Source organism: Typopeltis vanoorti, chromosome 16 (genome assembly GCF_054136105.1).
Source record: "Typopeltis vanoorti isolate ZY-2024b chromosome 16, IOZ_Tvanoo_1.0, whole genome shotgun sequence".
NCBI lineage: Eukaryota > Metazoa > Arthropoda > Arachnida > Uropygi > Thelyphonidae > Typopeltis > Typopeltis vanoorti.
In genome coordinates this window covers 33575808-33590922 of record NC_143564.1, presented here as the reverse complement: position 1 = coordinate 33590922, position 15115 = coordinate 33575808, and the positions used below count along the sequence as shown (strand labels likewise).

Here is a 15115-nt window from a genome sequence, read left to right as displayed (position 1 = left end):
TAAAGGGATTCGCTTCAGTAATTCCGCCACTTCCGCCTAAATCTGAAGATAGTATTGTGGCTATTCATCGATAGTTCAAATTGGTATACTCGTGTAGAACAGTTTAACTGTTATTTGAAACGATCTTTCTAAGTTTATTCTTTCATTCCAACCTTTCATTAACAATATTAGTAGTTAGTACGGGTTGAACAACCTTTTTTGAGATTTCTTTAAGCAGTGACTGCAACGATTACATTTTTACCGAAAGGATATTCTATAATTATACAATTATTCATTTTGAAATCTATGCATTCTTTTCCCTCTCCCTCCATCGTGCATCAGCCTCTCACATTCTTGATATAAAGAAAATACGTGCGACTTCGTATATAAAATTTTAATGTTAATGTTACATGAATAAAATCCCTTCGTTCCAAAAAATTGCAACAGCAGATCAGCACGAAATCCATCTTCTAGATGAATGTTTCTTAAACTGCGTTTTACAGTACTCTAGGTTTCTCAAAGCATACACATTCCTGACTTGTATTAAATATAGTTTCTGGAAGAAAAATAAACCTTCTTAGTGCGCGAGGAAGATGTTAATATTTATTAAAATGTTGAAGAAACACTTTTCTTTATGATTGCCTTTTGAGTCATTTCGATTGTCATCGTTAAATGTTTTTATATGCTTTGGTAAGCTGCAGAGAAGCACTCAAAGGTGTTAGACACTCACAAGGTTGATTTTTTTTTTTTTTTTTTAATACTGGATATTGTTAAATATTGCACTGATAGTTTACTACTTTTCCGGACATACTATTATGCGAGTTTTAGAAATTATTTTCTTTTCATCATACCATTTGAATGTTTTCAAACAAGCATTTTTATTAAAATATTTCAGGAATAGGTGATGATGTTCTAGTAAATTAATTTTGAAAAATTCTTAACGTTTCTTTTTGAGAGGGTCAGAGCTTTCTTTAGATGATCATTAAAAATCTGCAGGTAATTTCTTTTTGTTTTTCCGAGAGAGAGTTGGTGGTTTTTATTTGAGAATGTTTCTTTGTTGTCATAACCGTGCATCACTTCTTGCCATGCATTTGTTCTTTATATGCAGATTATTTGGAATAGTCAACGTGAAGAGATGCTGGTTACGATGTTTCTCATAGCTACATTGATTTGGTTCAAGCGTTATCTCAACTTGAAATTGAGTTCCAATATTTAAGAGGCTTCGAAAAGAGTCACCATATTAGATCGCTATTTTATTAAAAAATAATTATGTAATAATTTAAACATGCTACTGAATAATCTTTATATATTTTTTCTGTTCATGGGTTGTCAGAACCACTCCAATGAAGACTAGGATAGTCAATGTGTAACCTAAGAATAACGAATTTTTTTTTTTATAAATGCATGACGTACGAATATATTGTTACCATTTCAATCATATGATCACAAATTGATTGACAACAGGAAACCACCTTGCATCACTATCTCCCTAGTAATCAGCTGCAACCTTCTCAAAGAGAGGAAGCCACAGGATCAGATCAGATACTATAAATTAAAGATACCAAGAAATTATATACTTGGAAAGACTTTTATTGGGATTATATTGATCAAGTGCATATAATAAACAACTAAGTTATACCAACTAGTTTCACCAACTAAGTCTGTTGGCATCTTCAGGGTACATAACTGATGTACGGCACTAAAAAGTAAAAAAACTGTTACAAACTATAATCAACCGATTCCAATTATATTAGACAAAGAACAGAGCGCGTACAATACATTCATAGAGCGTGGATGATATCACTTGTTATTTAGGAACGTTCTATAGTTGGCACTATAATTCAGTTCTGGCGAGTTGAAGGATCTGATAAGGGTCTTCCAGATCACGAGCAAGATTAGTCCTTGGCTCCTGTTAAGGTTTTGTATACAGCGGGCAACTGTTGTGGCCTCCTTAAAAATTCGGGAGCGGAAGTCCTCCTCCATGTAAGGAATTGTGCTTCTATCCCACTTTATGGTATGGTTCGTTCTTGAGAAATGAAAAGTTAACCCCGATTTTTCTTCTCTGTTATTATTGACGTCACCTATGTGTTCTTTTTGCCTAATTTCAAGGCTCCTTGAAGTTTGGCCGATGTAATTCAAGCCACACGAGCAGGGTATGTTATAAACTCCAGCATATTTGGAGAAAGGATGCCTATCTTTTGGAGATCTTAAGAATTGTCTAATCGTTTCTGTGGGTTTAAAGTTTTTTTTTGTTTTTTTAATTATATACTTGGTTTAATCCTTTGTCCAAGTGTAAGCAAACAAAGTTTGCTCCTGAAGTATTTTCAGGCGCAAACCATGAATTCTAACTATCCACTATCTGTTATATGCCCAACTAGGTTAGGTGTAGCAATAATTACAAGAATGTGCTCGAATTATGATTTCATGTAGTAGAAAAGGATCAAAAATGCAATATCGAAGACAAAAAAAAAACTTAATCAGCAAGAATCTGCTGCTTCAGATTCTTGAAATAGTTTGTCCACATTTATTTCTTTTTGTGAAGACACACACACACACACAGAGAGAGAGAGAGAGAGAGAGAGAGAGAGAAAGAGAGAGAGAGAGAAAGAGAGAGAGAGAGAGAGAGAGAGAGAATTCCTATTAGACTCTTCCTGTACGTTCTTCTTGGAATGGCTGCTGCTAATCGATATTTAATTTATTTTCCTGCATTGGTCTGTATGATGTGATGTTAGCTATTGACGTCCAGCAGTATCATTCCATCCAAATAAATACGAGAAAGCAGAAAATAACCTTTTTTGATTTATACGAAACTATTTAGTCACTTGTACAATACAGGACACTGCTGTAACATCTGCTGTTATTGATCGCGGTGATTATGGATGAGTAAATCAAAACTTGGAAATCTTACAATATTTTTCGCTTTCAGATGCTGGTAAAATAAACACTTTTTTTTAAGGAAAGTAAGAAAATATAATTTAGTTTATTTTAATGTAGAAAAAAAAAATAAATTTCACAAGAATAATATAACATGAATTAATCGACTTCATCTAATTGTATTCGGAATTTTCGTTAGTTATTTATTTTATTTATATTAAAGTGATTATTACATTTTTTTTGTTCAAGAAAATAACACGAAGCGCCTTATTTGGTAACCGTTGGCAACACATTCTCTAATACCCATAATGCATTACTGCGTAATGTACATCAAATTCCATCTCTGGAAATAAAATTGCACTCGCCATGTTTATCACCAGGAATTAATTTTCTTCGTCATTCACTGAGCTGTGATTAATAAAGCAGGCGTTACAATGTATATTCGCTGTAATTAAGTTGACTAAATTAGTATGATAAAACAAAGGGCTTTTGCGGCCTGTTCTTAGTAATGAAAAATAAGGAAACTTTACAAAGGAAATAGCTAAAATTAACCCATACTCTGCGAACTAAAATTAAATTAATTTGCAATGCCTAACGATTACTCTTTTTGACGAGAGTTTAGCTCTTCGTAATGTGCACACCTGCTCATATTATAAATAACGAAGTATGTTATTTTGATTCACAATTTAATTCATCGGATAAACATGTACCATTTCGTGTTCTGCTACAGAGTTGATCGACTATAAAGTAAGGTAAATACGTAAGCTATCAACATGTACATCTATCTTTATACATTAGAAAATGATTTGATTTTAGTTCACTGCAGTCCGAATAGTATGGTGAGCTAAAATTATTCATTAAATATTATTATTTATCTTCACAGAACAGTGCAGTAGTTCGTTTTTTGTGATGATTTTAGTCAAAACCTAATTACTTGTTAATTAAGGCATCGAGATGCACAATAGCTCATCCGTGTTTCATTCGATATGCTGTAAAGGCACGCAGGAGCGGAATTCTGATCTCTTGGAAGTTGTGCAGAGTCACGTGCTATAGGGTTACGAGAGTCCGGCATTCTTGGTCGATACACTACTGATTTTGACGGATACTAGAGTTTATTTTTACGATTACCATTACGCCTCCGCAATGGTAGATATATAAGACGTAATAATAGTGGCCGAAGCAGATAAAAAGGCATAAGATTGAAATATCGTACTTCATTTGAAAAGCTCTTTGGCAGACTGAGGGAATTTGAAAAACGTGGGTGGATGCCCGATAACGTAAGGGTTTTTCCCTTCAGTATTGGCCAAATCAATTCCAAAAATAAAGTAATTACTTGGAGTTATTACGGTAAGTCATATTATAACGATATATTATAATACTACGTAAGAATCCTAATAGTTTACTTGCATTGAATATCCTCAAATTGAGAGGGCAGTGACTTCTGATGCATTACTTTTTTTTTTCACACTTCTTCGCTTTACAGGCTATAACTTGTGCTATCGATTATGGCAAAGGTATTGCCTCTCCTTCTCCATCTGTACACATGCTACCTTTCTTTTCTTTTTTTTTTTTTATTTCAGAGGATGCTGCATAAACGATGTTATTCTGCTTCCCTCCCCTACTCCATGACTACTTTATTAGCAAATTTGAGCACTTGTTATTAGGCCTGAGTTTCAGATCAGAAGAATACTCGATAATTGGAAGGTGGAGCAAATTAAGTAATAGCAGAACAAATTAAAGCAACATATAGTAAATGATATTTATCTCGGTTTCGCAAGTTTATCAATTATTGAAGAAGAACGACTTCGCTACGTTATGTCAACATAAACTAATAGCCCAATGGCGTGAGATCTAACAAACGTCACTGCATGCCAAATATTTTGAATTAAAATATCGTTTTTTTTTTGAGATACTCTGCCTTGGCCAGTAGAAACTGGATTTTTCTAATAGCCCAGTTCCTCTATCAAATAGTGCTGCTGAATTTCAAATACGCTAATACCATTGGTAGGTTCAAGAATGAGGGCATAAGATTTATTTTTTATTTTGGGAACTTGTCTTATGTTGTATATCGGAAATTCTTAAACACGTCAACCGTAAACTATCAAACATTTCACTCGGTTTTGTGAGCCAAGAATAGTTTCGAATGAAAACCAGGGATCTACAGAAAAACACGGGGAATTATTCAACCATTATTCCACATTGCATACACGTAAAGCTAAAATTGCTTATTTGAAATCGATTTACTTTGGGAGACGAATGAGAAACAGAAAAGAATCATGAAATTGTTTACCACAAGCAAACATATGACAAAAAATGATGCTATTCAGAAACAATATAATACGAGAAAAATACAGTATAATAGCATTATAAATATAATATAACATTTTTCATTTTTTTTAGTCTTTTAAGAATTGTTAAAAGAAAATTCACTAGCGGAATCGCTTTCACTGTGGGGTTAACTTTTTTTGTTGTTCTTACTTGGTGATAGCTGATCGTATTATGAGGATGGCAAAAATGTTACGGTTCCGTCATCCATAGTAAAACGAAAAAGGATTCTGCAAAAGTGAGATAAAGTGTGCTTTATCAGCATTCATGCAGCGTGGTAAACACGTGATCCACGACAACTGATGACACAGCTGATCGATTAACCCCTACAAATAGCAGCAGCTGTTTACAGCAAAGATGGAAGAAAAAGTATAACACAAAAAAAGGGAGGGCGAAGAAATGAGATACCAAGTTAAATGGAACGAGCTGGTAAAGCTCCCATCGTCTGTTAGTAATTGTAGATAGAGCGACCTTCTTTTATCTGGAAGATTAAACAAACGATCTGGAAGATCGCAGGTTATTATTAGCGTACATTTGGTTTCGATATGCACAGAGGATTCCTTGTATGAATTTGTATTTTTAAAACAATGTAGTTTGAAATCATCCGCCCTATTATACGTTAATTTTGTCCGCATATGAGCAGTAAAGTAGTAATTAGGACAACGTAATTAAGTAAAAAGGTAGCGTAGTCGATAAGCGATTCCGCTACTCTGGGAATACCCGGATACAAATCCCATCCGGGATATGAGGAGCATTTCATAAAGGTTTGAGCTCTTTTAACTGGTCACTACCCTTTGTTATCAAGAATAGCTGAACCTACAGCTTTTGATGATTTCAGTAACCATCAGGGGAGAGATTGCGGAAGACGGTGCCGCCATCTCATTTTCTTTTAATCGTAACAGGCATATTTTCTAACAGAATAATAGTTCTAGTCGATTTTCTTCAATTTCGGGTTTAAGAGGTTTCTGGAACATCCAGTATGACTCGCTATTAAGACTTCCTTTTACTACTGAAACAACAAAAGTCATAGCCTTCGCCGATGATAATGATTCGGGATGCGACGGTTTACAGTTAGTAACGGCCAACGAAGAACTCTTTAAAATTGCACAGTAGGCACGCGAGAAGAAAGTCACCTTCGACAGCACCAAGTCTAAAATGCTCTACATCTCATGCAAAAAAATCAAAACAATTTGTAGCGATCTTCCTAAACGGGGACGTTCTCGAGGTAGCCAGTGAGCTAAAATACCTGGGAGTAACAATAGATGAAAAATTTACCTTCAACAAGCGCATCTCATATGTTGCTGAAAAAAAAGCTTACAAATAGTAAACCTTCTAGTCGGCAAAGATTAAGTGGGAATTAGGCCAACGAGCGCTGAAAATGATATATACCGGAGCTATACTACAAATGACATCTAATGCTGCACCTGCCTGGAAACATGCACTAAAATCAAAGATAAACCGACAGAAGCTAAACAGAGTTCAACGCTTTATAGCCATACGTATAATTAAAGGATACAGGACAATATCTTTCAAAGCAGCTTGCATTATTGCAGCTCTAACACCGATCTGCCTGAAAATACAAGAATTATCTCTTATGTATGACGTCACTTCCGGAAGATATAATGAAAGTTACAACATCGATCCAAATTGCTACGAACTCCCGCTTCACTACAGTAAGTGGCCTCACCCAGCAAAGAGAACATATGTTAAGGAGAAGGAAAGCTCTGAAAGAGACGATTTCCAAATATACACTGACGGAAGCAAAACCGAAGGGAACGTCGGTTGTTCTTTCGTTGTATACAACAGACAGTCCATTAGACAAGAACGCTGCTCTTGACTGAATCCTCTCTGTTCCAACAACCAAGCAGAACAACTTGCTATAGTTCATTCACTTAAATATCTCCGAGAATTAGAACTCAACAAAAGACAACAACAATTTACAGTGACAGTAGAAGCACTATAGACGGCATAAAAAACCAGAACAACCATATTGCATTGATAGAACAGACAAGAAATCTGGTTCGAAATCTCACTCTAGAGAGCTGGGAAATCAAGTTCTGCTGGATGAACGCACATACTGGAATAACAGGAAATGAGAGAGCGGATCAGCTTGATACAGAAGTGGCTAGAAACAATCTTCTAAATGTGGAGATTGTTTATTTATGCACAAATTATCTTCTGCAAGTGTTTACTTGCAGAAGAAAGAAACCTAAACTTCTGGGAAGAAGAAGAATGGAAAACATCAAAAAACTGATCAACAACAAAAGAATTCTTTCCTAGCATCAGAAGCAGACTCCGGCTGAAAAAACACGCACTTTTTCCAGGTTTAACCACGCTACTAACGGGATATGGAAAACTAAGACACTACTTACACAGATTCCATATCCTGGAATCATCATCGTGCATTTGTAGTCCACAATTTCAACAGACTGTTGACCATATACTTTACGACTGCCAGCTACTGGACTACATTCGGATGCCCCTAGTGCAACACGTCATTACTTCTGGAGACAAGTGGCCAGTGTCAAAACAGACCTATCCACAGAATTAATCAAATTTGCCAATAAGATCAACTTCCAGTCGATGTAATGTAACATAAATTACTGACATTGTGTGATTTATATAGTATTATTATATGTATATATAAAAATATAAATGTAAATATGAAAATTGATACAAAAATATAAAAATAGAAATAGAAATGTTAGTCAGTACTTGTAAGCTACATGTAATATAAGCATTGTATGCAACGGAGCATGTACGAATAAATCACCTCCTGTAGGGTTACTATTTGGAGGAAAACACACTTTAAGTTGTGTCTTTAAGTTGTAAATCATTTTCTTCGCTCGACGTGAGACTGCCATCTCATTCACTGAAGGCCCGAAGTAGTTGAAGAGTTTCGTATTTGGTCTGTGGAGCAGGATTTCGTAATTTATTTAATCCTTACTCCCCAACCACGCTATGAATTTTCGAAAAATGGAATCTTACACAAAACTAATTTTCTTCGTTAGTCTCCGCTGATTTGGATCTCTGTAAGAAATAAAATGATTGATCTGTACCGTTCAGACAGTATTATGACTTGCACTTATTTAGAAATTTTAATATGAACTGAATCATTGTGTAATATTTGCATGCGACTAACATTTGCTTTTATCTTCTAGAAATTTCACGAGACAGAGGGCCAGCATTGAAAAAGAATATGGACAGGTGAGTGACGCAAATGATTTTTTTCGAATAATCACTCTGCGGTGAATAATAATAATACAATCTCAGTATTCACAACATTGTTTCACGACTTGAAGTTCATGTATATGCCGATTGAAACCATCGTCGCTCTTTCGACTGATTTCCTCGTTTCCCTACAAGCACAATTTTTCTCTTTTCTGTACGTGCCTTCCTCTTCCGTTTTCGGCCTATAAATAGGATCAGTTTTGTGTGACGTCCCGCATTTATAAGAAACTCCGTTGTCTTGGTTACGGCGATCGCGTCGGTGATAGTTAGCAGCAGGAGGCGGTGACGTCTATCCTGGATTGATGACTCCGAGTTTTCTTAAGTGGACAAGTAGTTGACGCAAGTTAATAGCACGATTTTTGTTTGACGGTTGACTCTCTGTCATCGGTCTGTTGCTGTGTTATACCAAAAGTGTTATCTGTTGCTGTACCGAAGAACTGATAAACGAAGGCAGTGCAGTTTAAGTTTTATTTTGGCATCATAAAATAAATGGCACCGGTTTCTGTTCTTGAATCCAACTGTTAATGTTGTTACTTTTGAGAACGTAATGATGCATATGTTAATATAGATTTTTTTTAACCACAAGACCTGAGTTCGATTTCCGCCTAGGACACGAAGAATCTTCATAAGATTCTTGCATTTAACCCATAATATATCGACCTCATAACACACCATGGCGTCGTTCACAAAAATAACCGATTTTTTTTTATTTGTTTTTTAAAGCATGATGTGCTGTTATCCTTTTTAGATGTTTTGAATTATGTTGAAAATTCAAGTAGTGTGCGTTACTTGGAGTTTGCTAACAGGATGCAACGGGCTTCTAACCAACACGATGAGTATTATGTTCAAATGAAATCAAACCATAATTCTCTTTGTAGTCGTATAATGTTGAATGAACTATGCGGTAAAAAGCATTTGTGGAGATTCGTAGTGGCTAGCTCTTTAGGTTACCGTGCATCGATCTTCATTTCTGTATTCATTCTCACCCCGCCCCCACCCACCCCCCAAAAAACACTTGTTTCATGTCAGCGAGGTTGCATATTAAAATCAATTATAAAAGAAAAAAAATACAAGGACGATTTCGAGGTACTGCAGTTTCAGACGTCAAGAATCATTATCCATTCCAGCAGCAGTTCTTACCCGCTTTGTAAGGCGACACATTGGTTTAGGTTTGTGATTCGTGACCATGGTTCACTTGAGAAATAAGACACGCAATCAGCATAAATGTTAGCAACTCAAATTATTAAGTTTAAAAACCCTAAAGAGATATAATTATTATGAACTTTGACTTTGCGCATGTCAATTGTACTTTGGTAGAAAATTACAATTAAAGATCTTTGCGACTCTTATCTCGAAATCCAAAACTTAAACATTTGCCTTTTTGGTAGGTAGCTGATGTCACTGAATTTTATCCTTCTCCTTCTGTTGTGTGTGTGTGTGTGTGTGTGTGTGTGTGCACGCGCGCGCCACACACAGCCAAGTTCAGTATACATATGCGGAGTCGTTGCGTTTTCCGTATTATTTGAATTGCTATTTGGGAGGAATAAACTCTTATTTAAAAAAAATAAAGCCAACATAAGATATTTCCATGGCGCGCTACACAGATTTCATTTGCTTCTATCGATCTGCGTGTGGTACTATGCACCGCAGTCCCGTTCACACCGAAACTAGGTCATCCGATATATAGTAACCTTTTTCGGGAAAATTTTCTGCTAAATGCCATGCTCCTTTAATTCGAATAGAGTAAATTTTCATTCTTAGGCGTTGATGTCTTTAACACAATGTCCTGCGTTTATTATTTCACGTGTTATCAACTTCATTTACTGCACTGCTATAGATTTCTTGAAAATAAATTGCAGGAATAATCTTAGCCATTATCCAAATATTGTTACTTGGCATGCATCAAAAGGTTTATCATCATTGCTAATCTTATTCTTTTATTTTGCTAATTTTGTAATTTTATGTTACTGTAGAGCCAGTTCGCGAATCGTATTTAATTCGGAGACTGGCTTCAAGTATAATTACGAATAGTTATGTAAGAATATTTACGTTTTTATAAATCATCATTCGATGTGGCTGTCATGATTTCACCCTTCTCGCTTCCGTTGATTTCAGTTAGCTCCATTTATTTCTGAAATTCGGTATAATTTTTAGAGTGGAATTTATAATTAATCATATTAAATTCAATATGCACCTTAACTGTTTTCTATATATTATCTTAATGGGGTGAATTATGACGAATAAAATGATATGACATCGAAGTCTAAGTTAAAGAGCAACGCAGCAGAACATGGACTATTCAGTTGGATCTATCTTGAAATTAAAATAAGCAGTACATATTTCACAGCATCGAAAACAACCGAAATACAATATTGAACAACTTCACAAACCTGAAACAGGTCTAAAGTGGAACTAAGATTAAAAAAAAAAAAACGAATAAATAAACTCAATGGAAATTTAAAATATGCAGCACGATTACAAACTGCGAAATGAAGTAGTACATCCCAAACCCAAATGGAATCGTCCGAAGTAATTAAATTTAATTGAAGGAAGTTAGCTAGAGAAATGTAACTGGAGCTATTATTGGAAAAAGACCGTGCCATGAGACTAAGATTCAATGGATACTCATATTTTTAATTGGTAAGAAGAGACGCCAAAATCTTTTTCTATTCCATTCATTGAACTACTTAAAACCAATAGAGCACTAATTCCAGATGGAGTTTAGCTAAGCTGATTAAGTGCTTGTAGAGGACTAGATATAAAATGCAAGAACTGATTGAATTACTCTGGAAAAAAGACGATGTCATCAGAATGGAAGGAAACAAGACCAAGTAGACCAAGTACGAGAGTTATAGATGGATCCCTCTGTCAGCAGGCTACAAAATAGCGGAAAGACCAAACATGGAACTTTTGTTAAGCAACTTATTATTATTATTATTATTATTATTTTATTATTATTAGAGGAGAATAGAGATCTTCAAGTTGTCCAACTGTGTCATGCAGACTGCAGACAAGGGTATACCTAAGAACATGCAGGTAGCTTATTATGTCTGCAATTCTACACGAATGCTAGGAGTATCAGAAACAAAAGGGTAGAGTTTGTTGCCTTAGTTAATATGTTCGAACCTGCGATTGTAGGCATTAGTGAGCCCTGGCTATCAGAATCAGATGTACGAACTGGTATGGAATGTAAAGGGTACAGTATTTTTTAGGAAGAATGGAGAGGAGGGGGCGTGCTGCTAAGGATGACTTGAATCCAGCTAGAGTTGAGACCTATGATTGTAGTACTACTAACAGTATTTCTTGTGGCAGTGGTTTGAAGCCATCTGGTGCGAGGTGGAATCTAACAGATCAATTACATAGTGGGGTGTTGTTACAGACCTGGTGGATCGGTTGCTAGTGATGAAGGTACGCATCACCAAATAGAAAATATGAGCGTGAAAAGAGTAATCATAATGAGAGACTTTAATTATCCAAATATTAATTGGTAGCAGTAGAATCTCATGAGAAGAATGAAAATTTATTTATTGAGCTGTTACTGGACAACCTCCCCAAGCAATATATGACAGAAGGAACTCGAGGTCAAAGAGTGTTAGATTTGATTATATTGTCAGAGGGCATTTCAGTTAAAGACGTAACTATTCTGGCCCCAGTTGGTGACAGTGATCATGCGGTACTCACTTGGGAAGTGACTAAGTTTATGAATGTTCCATTCAGAAAAGGTTACATGCTGAACTACAAAGTAGGAAATTATGATTAACTGAGGAGTATACAGAATTTAGTGGAATGGGATCGGTTGCTGGATGGAAAGAATATTGACAGCACATGGGAAACATTTAAACAATACTTAAATGATGCGATATCAGAGTATGTCCCGAGAGTTCGAAGAATAAATAGGGTAGGAGTCAAATGGATGTATAATCTTATTAAGCATTAAGCAAGAGATTTGTAAGAAAAGGATGTCATGGAAGGAATGCCGTGTGCATAAGGATGATATCCGTTATGAAAATTATAAGCAGCAGGCCAGGATTAGTCACAACTGTTGTACGGAAAGCAAAGTCTGAGTATGAAAAGAAACTGGCTCTGCGTGATAAAGACAACCCACAAGAATTCTATCGATATGCTGCAAGTAAAAGAGAGAATGAATATGAAAGAATAACTGTTCTAGATGGGGTGGGGTAACAGATGCAGAAGACGTTGTTCAACTAATGAGCGCCCATTTTGTTAAAAGCTATCAACCTGGTATACGCGACATTGAGTTCACTGCTACCTCTTCGCTAGATGAAGAAACTTAGGTGTATGAGGAAGAGGTATTAGAGCTGTTGCATAAACTGAATAAGAATTTAGCAATAGGGACTGATGGGATATCAGCACGTGTGCTAAAAGAGTGTTCAGCTGGACTGGCCATTCCTTTGACCAGGATGCTTAATTGAGTCTCAGAACAGGGAAGATTCCGCAGGAATGGAAAGAATGTATGGTAATTCCAAATACGCAAGGGTGGTGCAAAGACTGATGTATCTAATTATTGACCAACTAGTATCTCAGGAGTGGTGGTGAAGATTTTGGAAAAATTGGTCAGGGCTCACATTCAGAAATGGGTTGACAGTGAATCTCTACTTTGCAATGAGCAACATGGGTTTACTAAAGGAAGGTCACGCTTTAGCAACTCGGTCACATTCTATAACAATGTTACCATTGAACTGGACAAGGGGAATTAATACACCATGATACTTTTGGATTTTGCTAACGCTTTAGACAGAATACAGCATGGTAGACTGTTGCATAAATTGGAGAATATGGGTTTGGATTATAGAATATTAGCGTGATAAGAGGATGGCTGACTGGCAGATATCAAAACGTGGTATATGGGGGGGATGTGAGTCTACAGATTTAAGGTAACCAGTTGTGTATCACAAGGTTCAGTGCTTGGTCCACTATTATTCAGTCTGTACATTAATGATATTGGGAAGGATTTGACAAGCGACATACAGCTATTTGCTGATGCAAAGATAGGTAGGGTAATCAGGAATACTGCTGATGTGTAGTACTTGCAGAATGATATGAATAGGCTGGTATTGTGGGCACGTGAAAATGGGTGTTAGTTCAATGTCAGTAAATGTAAAGTCATTCACTTCAGCGTGATTAGATATCCAAAATCGTATTATATTATTATTATTATTATTATTATTATTATTATTATTATTATTATTATTACAAAAACCTCCATGGAGTCAAAGACTCATCGTGGGAGGTCCACTGTTATACACACAGTTTATCATACTGTGCCTTAAATATATTCACTGTCTCTGCACACACCACACTCTCGGGCAAAGCATTCCAATCACTCACCACTCTCCATGCAAAAAACCTGCTCCTCACTCCCTTGCTCACACCCTCCTTATACAGCTTCCAGGAATGGCCTCTTGTTCTCCTGCTGTCCTCACCCATTCTGTGCAAAACCTCCCCGACGTTAATCTGGTAATAACCACTCAACAGCTTATATGTCTCAATCATATCCCCCCTCCTCCTTCTATCCACCAATTTCTGCAAATTGCATTTTGTCAATCTGTCTTCATACTCTACATTCCAGAGACCAGAAACCACCTTAGTCAATCGCTTCTGAACTTTTTCCAACGCAATTTCATCTTTTTGAAAACCAGGTGACCAGATCTGTGCACAGTAATCCATATGTGGCCTGATCAAGCCTTATACAAAGGAACCATAACATCCTTACTTCTACAAGTCAATGTCCTCCGCATCATTCCCATTATCCGCTGTGTTGTCTTCACTATTTTAGCAACATGTCATGATGTTGTTGGGATTATGCTTGAAGAAACTGATGAGGCTAGGAATCTTGGAGTTTTAGTAGATAGGAAGTTGAAGTTCAGGGCCATTTAGCAAAGGTTGCAAATGCAACTCAAAAGATAATTGCAATGTTGAAACGAAAATTCACATGTTAAGATAAGGATGTCATTCTGCCTCTTTACAAGACCTTGATAAGCCCTCACTTGGACTATTGTGTGCAGGTCTGGTCTCCTGGTTTCCGTTGTGATTCTGAAATATTGGAGAGAGTACAAAGGAGAGTGTTAAAAATAATATCAGGATTGTAGAACACTGATTATGAAGACAGATTGAGAATTTGTAGACTGCAGATTGCTTTACAGGAGAAAGAGGGGTGATATGATTGAGACTTACAAACTTCTGATAAGACCTTTACAAGACCTTGATAAGCCCTCACTTGGACTATTGTGTGCAGGTCTGGTCTCCTGGTTTCCGTTGTGATTCTGAAATATTGGAGAGAGTACAAAGGAGAGTGTTAAAAATAATATCAGGATTGTAGAACACTGATTATGAAGACAGATTGAGAATTTGTAGACTGCAGATTGCTTTACAGGAGAAAGAGGGGTGATATGATTGAGACTTACAAACTTCTGAAAGGGTTATACAGGATTTCAGTTGATGGAATTTTTCAATTTATGGAGGGTAGGGATAAGACAAGAGGACATCCTTGGAAACTGAGAATGAAAGCCGCTAAGAAGGGTGTGAGGGCTAGATTTTTCTCTCAGAAGGTAGTTGGAATGGATTGCCATTGGATGTTCTGGGTGGAAGCAGTGTGAATGAATTCAAGAATAAGTATGATAGCTGGTGTGTGTATTATGTGGCCTCCCTCGATGAGTTCCTGACTCCCTGGAGGTCTCTCTTAATA

General features: G+C 36.3%; 1 protein-coding gene across 1 annotated transcript in view; it reads left to right on the top strand.

Moving 5' to 3' along the window:
• nwk (FCH and double SH3 domains nervous wreck) overlaps positions 1–15115 on the top strand; it is a 493235-nt gene that overhangs the window by 50675 nt on the left and 427445 nt on the right. Inside the window, exon 3 of the mRNA XM_090406304.1 lies at positions 8340–8385. Coding sequence (XP_090262430.1) covers positions 8340–8385 — 46 coding nt within the window. The remainder of the gene's footprint in view (positions 1–8339; positions 8386–15115) is intronic.